At 37.1% G+C, this 19,382-nt stretch overlaps 3 protein-coding genes across 5 annotated transcripts in view; 2 read left to right on the forward strand and 1 right to left on the reverse strand.

Annotated features, from left to right (window-relative positions):
* The window catches only part of LOC122522312 (facilitated trehalose transporter Tret1-like), a 63,066-nt gene extending 57,747 nt beyond the window's left edge, over nucleotides 1-5,319 (forward strand). For both annotated transcript variants that reach the window (XM_043643300.1, XM_043643302.1), the window contains exons 4-8: nucleotides 1,372-1,505; nucleotides 3,504-3,750; nucleotides 3,859-4,143; nucleotides 4,492-5,088; nucleotides 5,182-5,319. In XM_043643300.1, the coding sequence (XP_043499235.1) occupies nucleotides 1,372-1,505; nucleotides 3,504-3,750; nucleotides 3,859-4,143; nucleotides 4,492-5,088; nucleotides 5,182-5,319 (1,401 nt within the window). The remainder of the gene's footprint in view (nucleotides 1-1,371; nucleotides 1,506-3,503; nucleotides 3,751-3,858; nucleotides 4,144-4,491; nucleotides 5,089-5,181) is intronic.
* LOC122522313 (mediator of RNA polymerase II transcription subunit 20) overlaps nucleotides 1-12,320 on the reverse strand; it is an 80,234-nt gene extending 67,914 nt beyond the window's left edge. Inside the window, exons 1-2 of the mRNA XM_043643303.1 lie at nucleotides 12,203-12,320; nucleotides 11,781-11,923 (exon numbers count right to left, since the gene is read on the reverse strand). Of these exons, the coding sequence (XP_043499238.1) occupies nucleotides 11,781-11,923; nucleotides 12,203-12,216 (157 nt within the window). The 5' untranslated portion in view covers nucleotides 12,217-12,320. The remainder of the gene's footprint in view (nucleotides 1-11,780; nucleotides 11,924-12,202) is intronic.
* Nucleotides 12,321-13,137: 817 nt separating this feature from the next.
* LOC122522314 (dystroglycan) overlaps nucleotides 13,138-19,382 on the forward strand; it is a 64,344-nt gene continuing 58,099 nt past the window's right edge. For both annotated transcript variants that reach the window (XM_043643308.1, XM_043643306.1), the window contains exon 1: nucleotides 13,138-13,327. The gene's annotated coding sequence lies outside the window, so the exon portion shown is untranslated. The remainder of the gene's footprint in view (nucleotides 13,328-19,382) is intronic.

The raw sequence follows: 19,382 nt of genomic DNA on the forward strand, positions 1-19,382 counted from the left end.
ATCCTGTTGAATAATCCGCGTTCATTTACGAGCTTCACATAAGGAATATGAACTGTGTACTTTTCAACTTTACGTAAGTGCTTAAATAAAAATACATTAGAGTGGTTTATTAAACGAAGATGAGACATATCGAATAGCGAACGAGTTACATCACTCGATTTAGCTCGAAAGACCAAGGAGAGAGAGAGAGAGAGAACGTGAAAGAGAGAGAGAGAGAGAGAGAGAGAGAGAGAAGGTATCGTTGCGAATCTGGCGAGAAGAGGAGAAAGGTCAGTCGAGGGTCTAAGGTCGTGCATGCAACTCGATCCGGTTATTATCACCTGTTCCACGCTAACGCGAGAAATCCAAACAGATTTTCGAGAGCCCGGTGTTCTCATCTCGTTGCACTGTCTTCCAACGATAAAAGGGATACCATTAATAAAGGAGACTTTTACTCGTAGTACTTGAAAGAAAAATTTGTTGGCGAACGTGGTGCAAAGTGCATTTTGGTCGTGTCCTACGTAACTGCATAAACACGAAGTCCACGGCAAATGTTTAGTATTCCTTGGGAGAATTCACGAGCTTGGATTTCAATTTGCGGCTAGCAATTTGTCCGGAGCCGGTTGTAACTCCCAGCAATACAAATTCACGTACGTAGATAGATAGAAAGTGTATTTCCTTCCTATAAATAGTTATGTATCATTTTCAAGAATATTTACATTGTTAATACGCCTTTGAATAAAAACGAGCCCTTTGCCTTCGATTTCTGCATTGCGAAGCATTTCTACGACAAAAAGATCGAAAACGAAGGACTCTAGATATTTCTATAGCTCGTTCCGAGTTGCTTCGTTAAAGATGTCTAAGGCAACCAACCCTTCTCTCTTCTTCGATGACGTTGCTTTATTGTACAATCCGAAGGAAGGAGAAGATTAGCAAGTACGACGTCGCATTGCAAAGGGCATTGGGAAGGAACGTATCAAGTATATGCGTCGTCTTCGTCGTCGTCGAGTAATTGTCTACGCCGAAGAATGACTCTGCATCCATTGTTACTATCTACGCCCCTGATTAATACGAATTGACTAAGCCTCGGAGATACAGGGAATAAGTAAATCGAGTTTAAAAAGAGAAATAGTAGAGACGCGTATAAGCGGACAACGCAAGTTGCATGCGTCCTTTATGCGTCAGGGTTGTGCGTCGTTTATGCGTCGTTATACGTCGTTATACTCGTTGCACCAATCCTCCGTTGTGCATAGCAACGACGATCGAATTTCCATTGGGAAGGAAAACGTAGTACGTGAAACGATTACACTCCATTTTATTTATATTCTTTCTTATCTTTTTTTTTTTCTTTTTCCACGGCTATTAATAGCTTCGTCATTTTCTGTCTGGAAGGTTTTGGCGACCCTGGCTCTTTCCATGGGAACGTTGTCCTCTGGCTTGGCAAAAGGCTACACCTCGCCTGCATTGGATTCAATCTTGGATAAACAACCGCCTACTCTCTATCAATCCTCTAACAACGATACGTGGTAAGTCAGTCGCCAGTTAATGTAAAATTCATTAACGAACGCGTCTCGTTCCTTGCGGAACATTTTCTTCGAGTCTAATTATTACTCTTACCCCTACCACCAAAGAAGCACTTCTTGCCACCAGTTGGAATGGGCCAACCGGTCGGAGTCGTTCATTCAAGTATTTTCAAGGGGCATTATCATAAGAATGCGACACAGATTCTAAGAGTATGACCCGACACATCCCGACACATGTCGCATCCGCAAGTGTATTATTTATCGTGCTCGGTTATTCGCCGAACCCCTCCCCCCCCTCACAACTCCACCCACCCTCTATACATCATTCTTCATGATGACAAAAAGACTTTTAGAAAGTTGATTATATCGCGATGAAGATCTTACAATATTTCCTTTTTTTTTTTGTTTTTATTTCATTTTTATCTTCAAAAGTGTTACTCCCTTTCTCATTCTTTCTAATGCAAATGAGATCCATGATATAATTGTTGCATGTACCTTGAAAGATTTTCCGCTAACGAGAGATCGACATCGGGAGGCATCTGTATACAGGCATCGTTGGAAAAGCTTCTCAGAAACACTCGTCCTACTTTTACTTTAGATAGATCTTTACTGTGGGGAAAGAAAGCCCACGCATACCTTTAAACAGGATACTCTTTTTAAGGGGTTATACGCAGTTGCGAGGCTCGAAAAAGACGTATTTTCATGAATTTTTTCTAGAAACAGTTTTTATTTCTCAAAAAAAATTGTTGGTAATTCAAATAGAGTGAACTTTTGAGAATACAATAGCGCGTCGATTCTGTAAAAATATTAATCTGCACTGCTCCTGTAGATGATTTCCTGAACGTCCTCTAAAAAAAGACGTTTGGCGGTGATCTCCATTTTGGCGGTTTGGATTATCCGAAATTAATAAATATGGTGGATTCTTTTAAAGGATAGATTAATGCAGGTATTAACGAGAGGAATTTTAAAAATTTTGATTTTTGACAAAATGGCGTCTATTTGAAAAAAGTTGTTGTTTTTGACTAAAATTTTCGCTCTAAATTGTAAAAAAAAATAGTAATAATTTTTTTAAATCTTATTCCTCTCGTCAATACCCGAGGAATATATCTAAGAATATTGTGTAAAAATATAAGACAAATCGGTTGAGTTATTTCTGAGAAATCGAGATCACCGACTTTGAAAATACCGTTTTGAGAAAAACGCGTTTAAAGTTTCAAAGAGACGTTTACACATAGTTAAAAATTTTTGTTTGCAGCTTACATGAAGTGAAGAATATTTGTCGGATCGATTTGAAATTTTCAGAGAATATACTTAAATATATGTACATTCCGAAAATGCAAAAAAAAAAATCGATTTTTTGAAAATCCTAACTGCGTATAACTCCTTAATCAGCAACAGAAGGACGAAAATCTAAACGTACGATTCTTTGTCGAGTCGCTCTAGATGGTTATATTTCGTCTACGTGTGCGTATCAATACTCCTGCTTTATACACATATTATATGTATATATTATATATGTATATAAAGGTAGTTTATAGGTATATCCGTGTACATGGATCCGATGGACCACATTCGCCGCGTGTTATTGGCATAAATATCAGTTTGACTGGCGCTGTCACTTGTGCACTTAATGGCGCATTCGTGTACGCGTAGAAACACGCGTACTATCTGGTCGATACGATTCTCGTATCAACGAATAATTTCCCTATTTTTCCATCGGAAATGGAGCTTTTATAGGGGAATAGTGTTTTCAAGTAAACTACGAAACGGAATTAGTCGGGTCTGCTGCAACACTCATTTGGAAAGTTTACTTTGCCATTGAAAGTAATTCCCTATGGAATGAACAATAAGCGAGAGTTAGTATTCGAAGTGAGGCTTTCGAATAGGCTTTACTCAAATTACCAGATAAAACCGTTCGATCCTGTTATCGTCGTTGACGCGTGTAAAAGAGAGAGAGAGAAAGAGAGAGAGTTAATGAAAACTTATTTTGACTTTTCGCAGGGCGGTTTTCTCAGTGACGTCGCAGGAGGCTTCATGGGTCGCATCCTTGTCAATGTTGGGTGCATGGTGCGGGGCCATGATCGGTAATTGGATAATGAGAAAAGGCCGACGTTTAGCTCTACGAGTGACATCTTTACCATTGACTGCCGCATGGATTCTTACGGGAGTCGCACCTAGCGTGGAAGTCGTATATTTTACGAGTTTTATTGGTGGACTCTGCTGTTCCATTATCACCATGGTCGCCCAAGTAAGCGATCGATCGTTTGTTGATATTATAATTATTGTTAGCGAAACATGTTAAAGAATGAAGGAAGGAAATAAGGAAGGTTTGAGGTTTTTGTTTGTTCGTTATTAGGTATACATCTCGGAAATCTCGATGCCAGGCATCAGAGGGTGCCTCTCGGCGATGTTAAAGGTGCTGGGTCACGTTGGCGTCTTGCTCTCTTACATAGCTGGAACGTATTTGAACTGGCGACAGAGTGCTCTTCTAGTTGCCGTAGCACCGTCTATGCTCTTTTTGGGAACTCTCTTTATACCCGAAACACCGTCCTATCTCGTTTTGAATGGAAAGGACGAGGAGGCCGCGAGCAGCTTGCAGTGGTTACGAGGCGAGCAAGTGGACATAAGACACGAGCTACAGGTGCCTTTTCAAATCTTGTTTACATCGATTTACTTATATAGGCACCACAAAAGGGGATGATCTTTAAATAGTTTTTTTCCCTCGCGATTCACCGTAAAATGGTTCTTCTACCGACGTACTCTATCTCATCGGAGCAGGTAGTTACGCGCGTAAAGATTTATAACCGCAGGGCGAAGATTTATATTCCAGGTCGCGTACTTTTACTTTCTCCGAGTTTTTATTTCTCTTTTACCAAATATAAATATTATTAAGCTGCTTTACGAGTGCTCCTATACGAAAAAAAGTTTATTACGTAGCTCGGTACAACCGGGGAATGATGTATTTTAGAAATACGTATATGTTTCTTAGGTGATCAAGACGAACATACTGGCCTCGAGAGCGAAGCAATATGGATTGACGTTAAGGAGCAGCATTCTGACGCCACGACTTTACAAGCCAATAGCCATAACTTGCGGACTCATGTTCTTCCAGAGATTTTCTGGAGCCAATGCGTTCAATTACTACGCCGTTATAATATTTCGTCAGACCTTGGGCGGAATGAATCCTCATGGGGCAACTATAGCGATCGGATTCGTCCAGTTATTGGCATCCTTGTTGTCGGGTTTCCTAATCGACGTCGTGGGTAGATTACCGCTCCTGATTGCCAGTACCGTTCTCATGTCGTTAGCGTTGGCTGGTTTTGGTAGTTACGCCTATTACGTGTCCCAAACGCAAAATCTGGGTTACTCGGATTCTGCGGTACCTACTGGCGAACACGACTGGATACCGTTGCTCTGTGTACTGGTCTTCACGACCGCCCTAGCCCTGGGCATATCGCCAATTTCCTGGCTATTGATTGGCGAACTTTTCCCATTGGAGTATCGCGGTATCGGTTCTAGCATCAGCACCAGCTTCAGTTACTTCTGCGCCTTCTGCGGCATCAAACTCTTTATGGATTTTCAGCAAGTGAGTCCCCGGTCTTTCTTATCCAACGAACCCAAGCCAAGTCTCTCTCATTAACAATAACTCATATCTTTCTTTTCTTTTTTCTATTATCAGATCTTCGGACTACACGGAGCGTTTTGGTTCTACGCGGGAATGGCGGTCTGCGGGCTTTGTTTCGTGGTATATTGCGTGCCCGAAACGAAAGGGAAACAGTTGGACGAAATGAATCCGGAGTACGCGCAGGCACGGTAGTATAAGGCCTCCTTGACGGGAGGTTTGTCGAATCTCGAGAAGGCAAATAAGCCTTTACCGAGCGGTGCTTATCCGAACGAGCACGATCCTCGAGAGATATACAGGCCCGATCAAGTTGCTCTCTCCTCTTCGGCCGGGCCATCTACGGCAAACTCTGGTCGCCGAGAATTGCCCAGGCCTAGTCATCGTTCCTTGTCCGAATATTGCGGCATCTTCGCCGAGAAGACCAACAGAATAGGCAAAAACGTCGGGAGTTTCATGCAATCTCGTGGATTTTTACCGGCATCCAGGCAAACAACAACCGCTAACAACAACCTTCTACCCTCGATTAGAATCAATGGGGACCTGAACAAGGTAGTTCACGAGACGAGGGATTCGACGAGAATTTACGAACAGGATCGATATTATGAAGGTATAACGACGGTTAGAAACGATCGCGTTCGTCGCTCGTCAGCCGTGGAAGCTCGCAGAGCGAAAAGAAGAAATTATCGGAGAGAATACGAGGATCGTGCCGACGGTAACGGTTGGAAGGAAGATCCGAGGAGAAACATAAACGGTGCTAAGCCGATCCTGAGAAATGGCGTCGGTTACGAGAGACCCGAAAGACTACCTTACTGTTCCACTATTCCGAGACGTAGCAGGACCATTAATTTCAAGGATCAAGCTTATAACTCCCTGGAGGAGCTACGCGGATACCCGAAGAGTCTGCAGGATTTAACGGATTTCGAGGTCGAGGAGAGAATAGGAAATTCTAGCGTTTCCTCATTCCCGAAAACGAGAACGCGAAGAACAACTTGGAGGGAGGAGGACATCGGACCACCGGTCGACATTTATCGTCAAAGGAGAATAACAGAACCGGACGAGAGGGTGGATCCTTTCCTCGAAGACGACTATTTGAAATTTTGTAGAAATCTTGCGAGGATGGAAAGATATCCTCGGGGTGGCCATTACAAGCCGGGACAGGTGCACTACGAGAGAGAGTGTAGAACCTTTGGAAAGGACACATTAGCTTTTATTTATTACAAGACTTGTTATTTGTGATTTAAGAAAGAAAGATCTGATCTAATATTTTCAATTATTTTCCTACAGGATTATTTTCTATACTTTCGAAGCGAGTATAGGCGATTAAATTACATTATATTATAGGTATTATAGGTATTATTTCTAAAGTGATTTGCGCTAGAACAAAAGGCAGAACTTCCATGCATCGTGCCTTTCTTGAAGAAAAAAAAAGAAAAAAGGAGGAAAAAAAAGAAAAAGAAAAGAAAAAACGCGACAATATTAATGCCGAGACGATGATACTTGAAAATCTCGTCTCACTTACTACGTGTATATAAATGATAGATAATTAGATCAATAATCGAAGATTATTATAGTCTTTCTTCTTGTCGAAGGGAAACGACTGACGTACATATGTATGTATTATACATAGGATTCGTAGGATTCGCATAAATTTCATATTTTTCTTTTCTCCAATTGGACACGACTTTATAGTCGATTATTGTTAATATCGAAATCAAAATGAACAAAAATCTTTCTATTTACAATCAATTTGTACCAGAGAAGAGATCTTAGCGTAACGATCGTATTAGAATGAGACGCGATTCGCGTTGCCTGGCTTAATTAGATCAAAATATTAAGGACACAAAGGTGCAAAAAGGCAAGCGTCGTTGCTCGTCGAGATGCTCGGGTCTCATCCTAACGACTCGATTGTACGAGTCAATGACTAAATTACGACAATATCTTTAGATACGTCTGTATACACGCGCATACTTATTATCTTTCTTATATATACATATACATACATACATATTATATATCGCATATCGAAGTATTGTACGTCACATATTATGTACGTATATAAAATAAGCCCACGTGTACGTGTACAGATTTACGTATTTGCACGAGGCTGGTAAACAAACAAAAAATGGTCAAGAAAATCTATCGACAATATAATATAATAGATATTATTATCATCGCCCGTTGCCAAATTTATTTGATCTCTAGGTTTAGAATTGGAAATTGACTTGAGACTCAATTTTGAGTAAAGTTTTGACGATATATAGGTTACGAGTCACGTAAGCATATACGATTTATCTTTAAAGTATAATTTTCATTCTATTATAAAGAAAAGGTGGGAGAGAAAGAGTAAACGTCGACGAAGCCTAATGTTTAATTTCTTCGAAAAGTTTACCTACGTTTAGCTGCCATTTAATGATATCATATTTTTATAAGACTTTGTCAACTCTTGTGAATTAAGGATTCGTGCAATGGTTACCTCGCTTAATCCGCGAGGCGAACGCGAGAATACGGTGGGTTTCTAAAAGAACAAAACAAATCTCGTGAGAATGATATCTGTATTTGATATTTTTATATAGTATGTAGAAAAAAAAATAAGAAGAGGAAATAAAAACAAAAAAAAATGTTAGCTATCGCGAAAAGTCGAAGATGAAATGTCGACGAAAGGTCAACGAAAGGTCGACGAAAGAATTTACCTGTAGTACGACCGAGGCGACGACTTACGCAGAAAAATACCTGCGATCGTGATCAAAAGGCCTAGTCTTTGCGGAGAAAGATATTAATTAGTTTGCATTGCGAGATAAGAAGATTAAGGGATTTTTATGCTCCTTATATATTTTACTTGAATAACACGATAGAACATATCGTTGTTGTCTTTCTCCTTGCGATCGTCAAATAGAACTTATTACTTCCATAATCATTTCTATATCCTATAGTATGTATATCCAAGTATATGAGTCATATCCTCCTTGCCACATCCAAGATTCTAACGAAAACGGAAATAAGTCCGTGAAGCGCGATTTACGATTCCGCGTATATCGAATAAATATCATAAATATGTCAAAATATCACGCATACACTAGACGGTGCTTTTCGTAGACAAAGCTCGAATCGATTTCATCTTGTTGGAGTCAGCTTTAAACGATGATAACATTTCTTATACAGGGTTGCCTCCGACTAATTGCAAAACCATTCGAATAGATCTTATTATAAATTTCGAACGATTTTGTGATACATCGGACGCATCGCGCGTAATTCGGTGCAGGCACAGTGAACAACAACAATAACAACTCGAAGCAAATACATATCACGGATTTATCGAAATAAATGTACCCTCGATCGAGAGAGAGATTTTTCCTACTACCTTGGTCGAGCGGAAATACGAAAAAAAAAAACAAAAGAAAATAATGATCTCTTTGGGCAAACATATCTTGTCGTTAAATTTGCAGTATGTTAAGTCACTGTGTACTTAATAAGAAGGAAAAGATAATAAAAAAAAAACTTATATTAATATCTTACGATGCTGAGAAGGGCTTGGACGTAGTATCGAATTATATATTTCTATCGTTTTAAGATAATATATAGCGCAAGTGCAATGCTCGTTAAACGAGTGCATTGATATAGCTTAAGAGAATCGACTTTAGAGTTCTATACATACACTTGTACATACGAGATTTTCGACTATCGGACTATCCCGTTATTTAGTATTCTTTGCGCCGAACGAATAATAATCCTTATTCTTGCCAAAGGCACAATTTGCAAACTTGTCAGAGGGTCTATTGAATATTCTAAAGCGAGTATTGTTGTCATCTCTCTCTCTCTCTCTTTTTCTCTCTTTCTCGCTTTCACAGCTACATATGTCGAGCCTACATGTGGATAAAAATAAATATATTATATATATATATATATATGTCATCCATACACATATATAATTAAACATAAAATGTATCTGCACTGTGCACTTTCGTGAATTGAAGGTTTGTTGTAATACTCTTTGCGGAAAGAAAAACGTCGTATTACCGCACGTATAGAGAGGATGTAAATTAGTCGACGAATACTATAGGCGTCTCGTTTCAATTCTCGCAGCCCCTTTCCTCTTCCCCTCCCCCCCGCATCCCCATTTATTTCGCGTATTTATATACGCGAATACATGAATACATAAATAAACACGATCACGCGTCATCGCGTCATCATAATATGTGCACGACATTATTCAGTTGAAAGTCATTTGTTAGCATTAAAAAATCGCTTGAAAATGTACGCTATCGAATATAATTGATATAGTAGCCGATGACTGGCTTGTCGGATCGATAAAAATATCATGACAATGACGAAAGATAAATAATATTTATGACTAGTTTCGCCTATCGAATATAATATTTATAATATTTTCATTAGCTCGAAAGAGAGCGAGCATTCGATATTCCTTACGAGTAGAAGTTACTCGGTGACAATAAAACGACGATAGAGAAGCAGAGAAATAATCGACAATAAACGTTACAAATAAAAGAAAATAATCATGAGCGCTGGCCGTCGGATACATACATATATACATATACATTATATACTATGTTATTGTCAATGCGTTTAACGTGAACGTTTTGTAAAATGACTGGGTACTGTATAGAATTATTATCCATTCGAAAAGACATTGTACAAAACGTTTTTAATAAGTGTCGCTCAATCTATGAAATGTCCGATCATTATACAAAATGTCTAGAGGGCGGAGGTCAATGTATTGACAAGTAAATTGAAAAATGTGTTTTTTATTAAGACAATAAATCCCATAGTCGGTAATTATATTTGTTGGAGTAAGGCAAAGAACTGTGGTACTTGGAATTATAGAGCAAACACGATTGATTGCGATATGACAGTGACAAGGAGATCTCTATCAGAATGTGGGAGTGATAAGCAGATTACAAGCGATAAGATGAAGATGAGGATGAAGATTAAAAAAATATATAGGCAAAGTAAAGCGATGAAAGAATATCAACTATGGATTCAACATTTTGCCCAATGAACTGTGAGCATGATATAAAATGTTCGGACTATTTGTGAAATATCTGCTCATTATACAAAAAATTAGGCATTCTATACAGTGTGCGAACATTTTAAAAAATGTCCACGTTAAACACATTGACCGTAACATATACATATACATATAAAGTATAAATATATAAATACATGCGTTTATTATAAGCTGTTGAAGAAAAAAAACAAAGTGATAACCGAGGGGTGGTATTTTCCAAAAAAACCAGAAAACATATATGAAATTTTACTTGAAAAAGGGTACACGCCTAGCTTCGCTTGCTAGATTTAATATTTTTGTAATGACGCCTAGATGTAGTTTGTTTATACCTTAATAGAGTAAAAACGTGTTTAAACCTAAAAGAAAAGAAAAAAGAAAGGACAGAAATCGTCGTGTCCGTTTAGAAACGAAACGTGCGAGTCTCGAATGTGAGCAAAGCGAGTGCGAATGGTGAAAAGTTGCGCGTGAGCACGCACACACAGACACACACCCACATACACACGTATAAACACACATTCGACGGAAATAAGAACAAAAGCAGTGTGCGAACTTTAACTCCGATCATTGAATTAGAAGGTGTCTCTAATACGTGCTTAGAATTTGTTGTCTTTCTTTTCTTTTCTTTCCTTTATTACGGTTATTCGAAATACTTGTTTTTCTTTCTAATATCGTTTAAATCTCGTTAGACTTTAGAGATAAAAGTCAGTACCATTAGTTATATTCATTGTAAGAAATATATTTGAATTGATTTTTGAATTAAACGATCGTACGTAAGGAATAATAGTAAAAGGTCAGATATTGCACAAAAAAAAACACGAATGATTGATCTTGTTGTGTAACGTAGGAGACACTTCTAAAATCGGTAGGATTGAAGGATATGCGTTTACGTTGCGTATAAATATGTATGTACTTAAGCAAGAATTCGGTTAGAAAGTTAGTTGGCGTTTGTACGAGCAAAGATTCTCTGGAAGATTATTCAGAAAAATGAACGATAAAGTGTTGGATATAGGATCGCTAATGGCCTTTGGTGGAACCAACATATTACGTGTTTATATGGAGAAATCATATACTCTTATTATAAATGCCAAAATAAGAAACAAGCATAACCGATAATATATATTTATCTTATTTTTCCTTAACTATATTTTTCCTTCCTCGATATTTAAAGAAATTAAACATACGAGTTTCTAAATAATTTCATTGTTAGGAATTATTTTTGTTCGTTTAAATAGTTGTCATTATTTATTTAATATTTCAGTGACAAAGGAATGATAAAAGTTGTTGGAAATATTCCAAATTGTATTTTAATGTTTGTAAGATAATAAGAATGTTAAATACGCGAAAATATTTATTTCTCGTCATTTTTCTGTCAAGATATAAATATATCTTTATGGTTAAGAGTTTCTGCTAATTATAGACATATTAGTTCACTTATCGCGTGTGTAGGACACATATTCAGTTATCTATTTTTTTTTATCTATGATGAATAATATATTGTGTAATATATACCATTGACTGTTTAACTTAAGGGCGGCCATCTGTACGTTAAAATTTATACTATATTATCCGACATTTTGGCGGGTGATTAATTGAATTCAAAAATTGAAGATATAAGGTGAAAAATAGAACTTACCCAACTGTGGTACTGACATATAAGTTTCACAATCGACGAGAAATTGTCCAGATTGTACGGCTCCAAGAGCAACTATCCTTTTTGTCAAAAACTCTATTGTCTGCGGTCCCGTTCTGTTTTCCGTCATCGGAAATTGCTGCAGACTGAGAATGCAAATGAAAGATTAGTTACTGTGCTTGTAATTTAAATTATATCGAACTTATTTCCTCGCGGTTAGAAACATATGAAATAATTCTACTAAATTAATCGTCTATTCTAATTATTATAGATCAAATTCGAGAAAGATCGACGTGTAATATATTATGAGACATAACCTCTACGACATTAAACCTTACGGAAAGGGATACAGCAAGTAATTAAAGAAATGTATAAAAGAACAGATTGTATATCCAGAATGATATGCATAAGCATAATTAACTTACACTGTCACACCCATGTTTGTACTTTTAATATTGTATCTTCCAGATGAAAAAATACTACGAGGAAACAAAATGCACCGGTATTAACATTCGGAAACGTGAACATGAAAGCGCGCGACACATGAAAAAGAATGCGGTCTAGTACCGTAACTTCCAATAGATGGCAGGGAAACTTACATTCGGTATTTGTTCGGATGCAAATATTACCCGAGGAAATGCTAAAAAAAGTGAATTGGTTCAATATCTGTTAAAATTACATTTGTAATTCATTATTTATTTCTTCAAGCGTGAAATTTATTTATATTTCGTTTCGTTAACATATTAAACTTACTTTTCATTTTATTTTTCAAACGAGTTTGAGTTCAAAATGATAACAAAGAATTTGATTTTATCTACCGAGCTGAAGGAAAATTTGACAATCTGTCAACTCGAATGAACCCTATTGATTCGAAACGGATAAGTTAGATTATTTAACGAGAGAAACGGTGATATTTTTTATCTTTATTTAAACCAAAGAATACAGAAGTACATAGAAATTCCACAAGTCCCTTTTTTTTTATCTACCTAGTTTCAATTTTGTTATAACCGGGACCACCTGTAAGCGATAGTATATACTTAACGCGATGACGGTATAACACTATCAAAGAACAGTACAAACTATCAAAGAGCGATACAATACTATCAAAGAATACAATATTCTACATACTATTGCCCACTGGTGATCCCCGTTATAACAAAAATGAAACTAGTTAGATAAAAAAGGAGCCTTTTAAGATGTTATGTACTTCTGTATTTTTTGGTTTAAACGATCAAAACAAACGTTATTCGTATATTTTAATTTGGATACAATATATACCAACTAATGGTTAGTTATTTTGCGTATTTTCATAGATGGCATTAGTATCGCTATAAGGTCGCGAGCGTACCTGGAAAATGGCGATATCTGTTGCAACCGCGTTAAAGCATTTTTTACAGTCGGTTCATTTCGTCATCGATATTCGAGGACCATTCGAAAGTGTTCGTTCGAGGGTCGCTTTGTCCCGCGAAAGTGAAAATTCTCCAGGATCTTCGTGGCGGTGGATAACGAGAAGGTTATTGAAAAATCCAAGTAGCCGTATCGAAAATCAGGTAAGAGAACATTTCACAATCTACTTTATATACAACTGTACATACAACTGTACATACAACTGGAAGTTGTGTTACGTCGATTACTCCTCTCCGTATTTGGGCATCGACGTTGAACGTGCATTCTATTTTGTAATACCTACCTGATATCAACCGAATCTTTTTCTTTCCCCTTTCTCTTTCATTTCGCTTTCATCCGAATTTTTTATGAGATCGTAACACTTGCCACGTATGTACTTTAATACAAATTTTATGTATAATATATTTGCATGCGAGTTATCATTATTTCTGCACGAAGGTATGGTATACGAAAAAAAAGTAGGTATGTTTTCATTTATTAAGGGAAAAGCGAAGAATAAACGGGCGAAGATCGTTTAGAGAAAAAGCATTTTAACAAATCATATCGTGTATCTAGATTAAAGTAAAAATAATACAGTGTAAATTTGTGTTAAAAATTACACATATATTTATATACTTTGAATATAAATAATTTTGATCTTATATGTTTTTTTTTTTAGATAGTCATATTGAATTCGAAGCCATCACTAGCCAATAACGTTAAAAAAATGTATTTTAGTTTAAATAATTAAAAAATATTAGTCGAATATATTAGTGTTCGATATACCTTTTAATGATTGTTAATTAATTTAAGAAAAAATATATTGTAGTTTGTGTGAAAGCACGGAATATAAGTTTGAAATTCACTTTTAGACTTGCTCATTGTTAACTATGAAAGTCACTTAAAATTCTTTCATTGTTTATTATTGTTTATATGATTTTCTGAAGAATTGCATATTTTGTATGTTATGTATGTTTTGCATACGGTTTGTATATTCTTATGTATTTTCACTGGGCGATAATCGAAAAACGAATTTTAATTGACTTACTTTATCCTAAACACACACCGATACCAATAGTTTCCAAAGAAAAATCTAATAATCGTAATGGTATACAATTTTAAATGACGCTCTATTCATTTTCTGTGCATACTCTACTCATGAATAAAATCTTGTGTAGGATGATAAATTGCAAATAATATTATATGTGGAAAATATTTTTAAGCAAATCCTTGGCGATAGAATAAAGACAAGTGATGCCCCGGTTGTATGGGGGCATCGTTATCATCGAGTGATATTTACATTAGTCAATAAACGTGTTTTATAACATAGGAGGTTAAATGATATCGTTGTTGAACGAACGTATAATACACGTTTGTAAAAGACTCCGATAGAAGCGGTAGATATACGAAAGGAAAAAAATGGGTTATTGCGATAGACGTTCTCGCATATTTTTTTTCCTTTTTCTTTTTTTTCGTCGTTGTCGAAATGCATTACTTTTGCCGAGTTAACGATCTGAGAGATCGTCGAACAGTGTTACCCTAACGACGGGAGTAATTCGAAAAGAGTTAGAAACGTTAGCGCACAAACGATTAGGGTACCGTTTTTTCGAGCTTTCAACTTTTACTTTCTAAAAGCTTAAACTCGCCTACGCGAGACCAAATGTAAAAGAGAATATAGAATATAGTCGATAATCTTCTTGTTAATACCAATCGATCTGGAATGTCGTTGAAACTCGGGGAAAAAAATGTAGCGGATAATTGATACCACGCCTAGTGGTTCGCGACTTGGAATTCGTCTAGGGAAACGCCGCACACCATTGAAATCTCGTTTGTCGGCGGGGTTGAGATGGAATCGTTTAAAACCGGATTACGCCAGGCAATCCCGATTAATTTCAAATCAAAATTCAAATCGTTATAGATATTCGTATTCCGGGGGATCGATAAAAGGATCGATTGTGAATAGGGATTTGGGGAAATTCGTGCAGATATTTGTTTAATCATTTTCGTGGGAGTCGATAGGTAGCCCGAGAATTGTTCGTATTCTTGAACGCGACGAATCAAGATCAAAAATATCTATTCTTCGAGTTAGTAACGTAGTAACAAGAGGAGGATCGAACGAAATACAAAAATAAGCGCCATATTCTACTACTCCTGGAGGTGGGAGACGCGCTTAGGCAGGAAACTATGACCGGATGTTGAAAGGCACGTGACTGACATGCAGAAAATGCTCCTCCCTTAAGCTTGCTAGCTCGCTAAATATTCCATCGATATTGGACAGTGGTAGGCAGGCAGACAAACGAGAATCGGAATGGCATCTCGAGTCTCTAGATATTTCTTATTTTCTCAAAAATACTTTATGATATTTTTGTTTAACGATAATAGCTTTTCCCATTGCAATAGACGGAGTTTTATTATCTTTCCTTTAATTACTCATTTATTCTACTATTTATTATTGACTTCTCATTGCTCTTACCCCACAATTAATTACTACTGAGACAATCAAACAATTCTTTCCTTTCAAATGTAATAGTTTGAAAGTAGTTACTGTTAGAAATGAGCCGGTTAGTTTACGACGGACGTTTAATTGCATTCAATCGTTCTCGTCACCCAATATCAAATTCTCTCTATATAAGACACGAACGTTGAAGAAGGAGAAAAAATAGCTATCACGTTTGACGTCACGTTCCGTTCATTTATAAATCTTCACGATCTTAAAGGAAAGAAAATGAAGAGATCGACTCGACTCGGAAATATATATATATATCTATATGATATATAAAACCCCCTCTCCGTTGGTCAAATAAATGCACCGTGTAAGAAAATGTATAAACTAAGGAGGATTGCCTTTCATCTTGCGCTTTATTTCATTAAATCGAGATTATTTGTCTTTCTATTCTCAGTATTTGCCAGTCTTCTTTGTGTAATATTAATAGAAGGTAGGAAAACCGTCTAACATTTATTATATCGCAGTTTTACACGATCATCATCATGTATTTTCTTCGTAGAAGAAGTAAGTTCTTCCTTTAAATCCAATCGCTAGCGTTTTACGCCCTCGATATTCGTCGCGGTTATATCTGTTCATGGAAGTCGAGGTTTATATCAGCTCGGTGGAATGTCATTGCAAGCTCGAATCAAATTCCAGGCGTAATGGAGAAACAGCAAGATGCCTGCCAAGCCGCCCGTCTCCTTTGGGCATCCGTTCGCATTATTCGCAAGACTCGGAAAACGCGATCGTCTTTCACCACTTACAATCCACCCATTGTATTACAGATGTGTGTTTTTATTCTCAACTAATGTTACGTAGGTTTTAATTGGTCTAATTGTCGTAATAAGTGTTTCGAATCAATCACGAAAATATTTTCAAGCTGTGTTACACAGTTTTTTGTTAGCTTATCTTTGATAATTACTCTGTGAATTGTTTTCTTTTTTCGTATCTCGTCTTCGCTACGTATTTCGTCGATAGATGGAAAGCCATATTAATTCTCTTTAATCTTCTAGCCCCGTCGTAGTCATCGACGTTAGTTTTTCGACGTTGAAAGGGAAAGAGATACAGATAGAAAAAAAAGAGGTGCTAAGGAAAAGGGCGATGCATCAATGCCAAAGCTAGACATCTGGCTTAACCATAAACATTCCTGTCGAGTTAGTAGCCATCGGTACTCGCGCAACAACCCAACGAGAGTTGAAACGAGTTAAGACAAAGAAGGAAAAAAATCGGGAAAGATGGGAGAGGAAAAAAGTTGTGGGTGGGAGGAAGGAAGGGAAGAGATGGAGAGATAGTAAAAGACCGTTCGGAAAGACGAAAGGCACTTAACGGAGATGAGTGCGCTGCGGTCGTTGGTTGTTGAACCAATTCTCACCCAATGACGTCATCGTTCCACTGAACCCTGAACCGTCTCTTTAATGATTCAGCTAATATTTATAGAAACCATAAATAATGGAGTTTGCGGTACTAGTTGCAAACACGCGGTTCCTGGATCTCTGAAAAGGATAAGAGTGAGAGAAAGGCAAAAAGGTAAAAAAGGTAAAAAGAGAAAAAAGCATTTAGTCGAGGAGGAAAAACGTGTGAACGTGCTTCCGCGGTGATCATCGAGTAAACTCTATCGCGTTGCTCGTCATTGTGTAATTACACCTAACGAGCGCGAATGTCCACGGTAGGTGGACTCTACTCTGGTATACAACCGAGTAGATATAGATATATCGTTCGTTGTTCGTGTTGCTGTCCTTCTCCTACAACATCAACGAATTTTCCTGAAAAAGAGACTGGGCGCGGGTTTTATTATCGACTTTAAACTGATCGAGCATCCTGCCGTAAAAAGCATAAAGCATTCGCCCGCGCGAATGAATCGAACGATTTCCGGTTATTGTCCTCTGCCGAGCTATTTCCACCGGTTCGATATTACACATTTCTCTCCTTCCTCTCTATAAATTCGATTATTATCTTTAGTTCGAAATATCGTCATCTCGTTTTATCGGTTGATATAAAGAAGACGACTGACAATGAGACTTATCCATCTATCTACGATTTATCAGTGCCACTTTTAACAGAAGGCCCATCACCATTACGCATCTTTGTTGTAGCTACACTTGTGGGGATTAAAAAAAGTTAAAAAATATTCTCGTAAGAAGAAATTTCAATGACTGCGAATTATTCGTGTCGTTGAAGAAAACGATATTTAACAAAATACTTACTTTTTCGATATCAAAAATCGACGAATATCTATTCTCACTCCTGTGTGTCACAGTTGAACGTATATTACGCATTGAAAAAAGTAGAAATATTTTGTCAGAACAAACGAATACCGATTTTTACATTATATCCGATATAATTTTTCCACGAAATTTCGATTAACCGTCGAAGATCGAAAAATAACAGTTTTAAGTTCGTGGAAAGGTTTTCCGAGAGTATGCACTTATTTACGATTTATCTACGTGACTTTTAACAAAAGGCCCACCATTAATGTGCGTCTTTGTCACAGCTAAACGTGCAAGAATTAAGAAAAACCAAAGAAATTCAATGACTACAAGCTATCCGTGTCGTTGAAGAAAAAGAAATTTAGCAAAGTACTTACTTTTTCGATACCAGAAAATCGAGGAATATCTATTTATACACCTGTGTGTCAAAAGATTGAACGTGTAATATATATTGAAAAAAGTGGAAATATTCTACCAGAGCAAACGAATACAGATTTTTACATTATATACTTTCTCCACGAAATTTCGATTAACCGTAGAAAATCGAAAAATAACAAATGTAAGTTCGTGGAAAAGGTTTTCTGAAAGTATGCACCTATCTACGATTTATTCGTGCGACTTTTAACAGAAAGCCCACCAACTTTGTCGCAGCTACATGTGTAGGAATTAAAAAAGTCAACAAATTTCTCGTAAAAAGGAATTTCAATGGATACTTGCTATCCGTGTCGTTGAAGAAAAAGAAATTTAGCAAAGTACTTACTTTTTTGATACCAGAAAATCGACGAATATCTATTTATATACCTGTGTGTCAAAAGGTTGAACGTGTACTATGCATTGAAAAAAGTGGAAATATTCTAGCAGAGCAAACGAGTACAGATTTTTACATCATACACGATGTTTCTCCGAGAAATTTCGATTACCCGTCGAAAATCGAAAAATACCGTGTATATATTCGTGCATATAGGTTTTCCATGCAGGAAGAAAAAGAAAAAAAAAACAGAAAAAAAAGAAAAAGGAAAAATCAAACGAATAGGGCTTCAAAAGTTTCGCGTTTCTAGATTACTCAACGAGACAAGGTAAAAAGCAAAAACTTCTTTGCTTGATAGAATTTTCTTTTCTCTCTCTCTCTCTCTCTCTCTCTCTCTTCTTCTCTATCTTCCAATCGTTCGTTCGTGTTTTTACCTCGACGTTCTCGTCCAACTTTTCGCCGAGCGTCTCTTTATAAAAGCGTTTCTATAAAAGACGTGTTTGCCTTGTAGAATAAAAGCGCGACTCCTAACCGTTCCGCCCGTTAACAAGAATTAACGCACATTTGCCACTCCGGAGAAGGGAGACAGTCTCGTTACATCTACCAGCGAGCGTACTCAATGTACACGGTGATCCAAAAGAAATTTCAATCTTCCCAACGACTGCCGTATTCTCGATTTACCAGAGTATATGCGATTATTTTGCTTTTGTCTCTTTTTTTGGTCTCGACCATCTCGATCTAAATTTTTTGTGCATAACAACAGGTTTACCGCATTTTAT

This window comes from Polistes fuscatus, unplaced genomic scaffold (genome assembly GCF_010416935.1).
Source record: "Polistes fuscatus isolate 324 unplaced genomic scaffold, CU_Pfus_HIC Scaffold5, whole genome shotgun sequence".
NCBI lineage: Eukaryota > Metazoa > Arthropoda > Insecta > Hymenoptera > Vespidae > Polistes > Polistes fuscatus.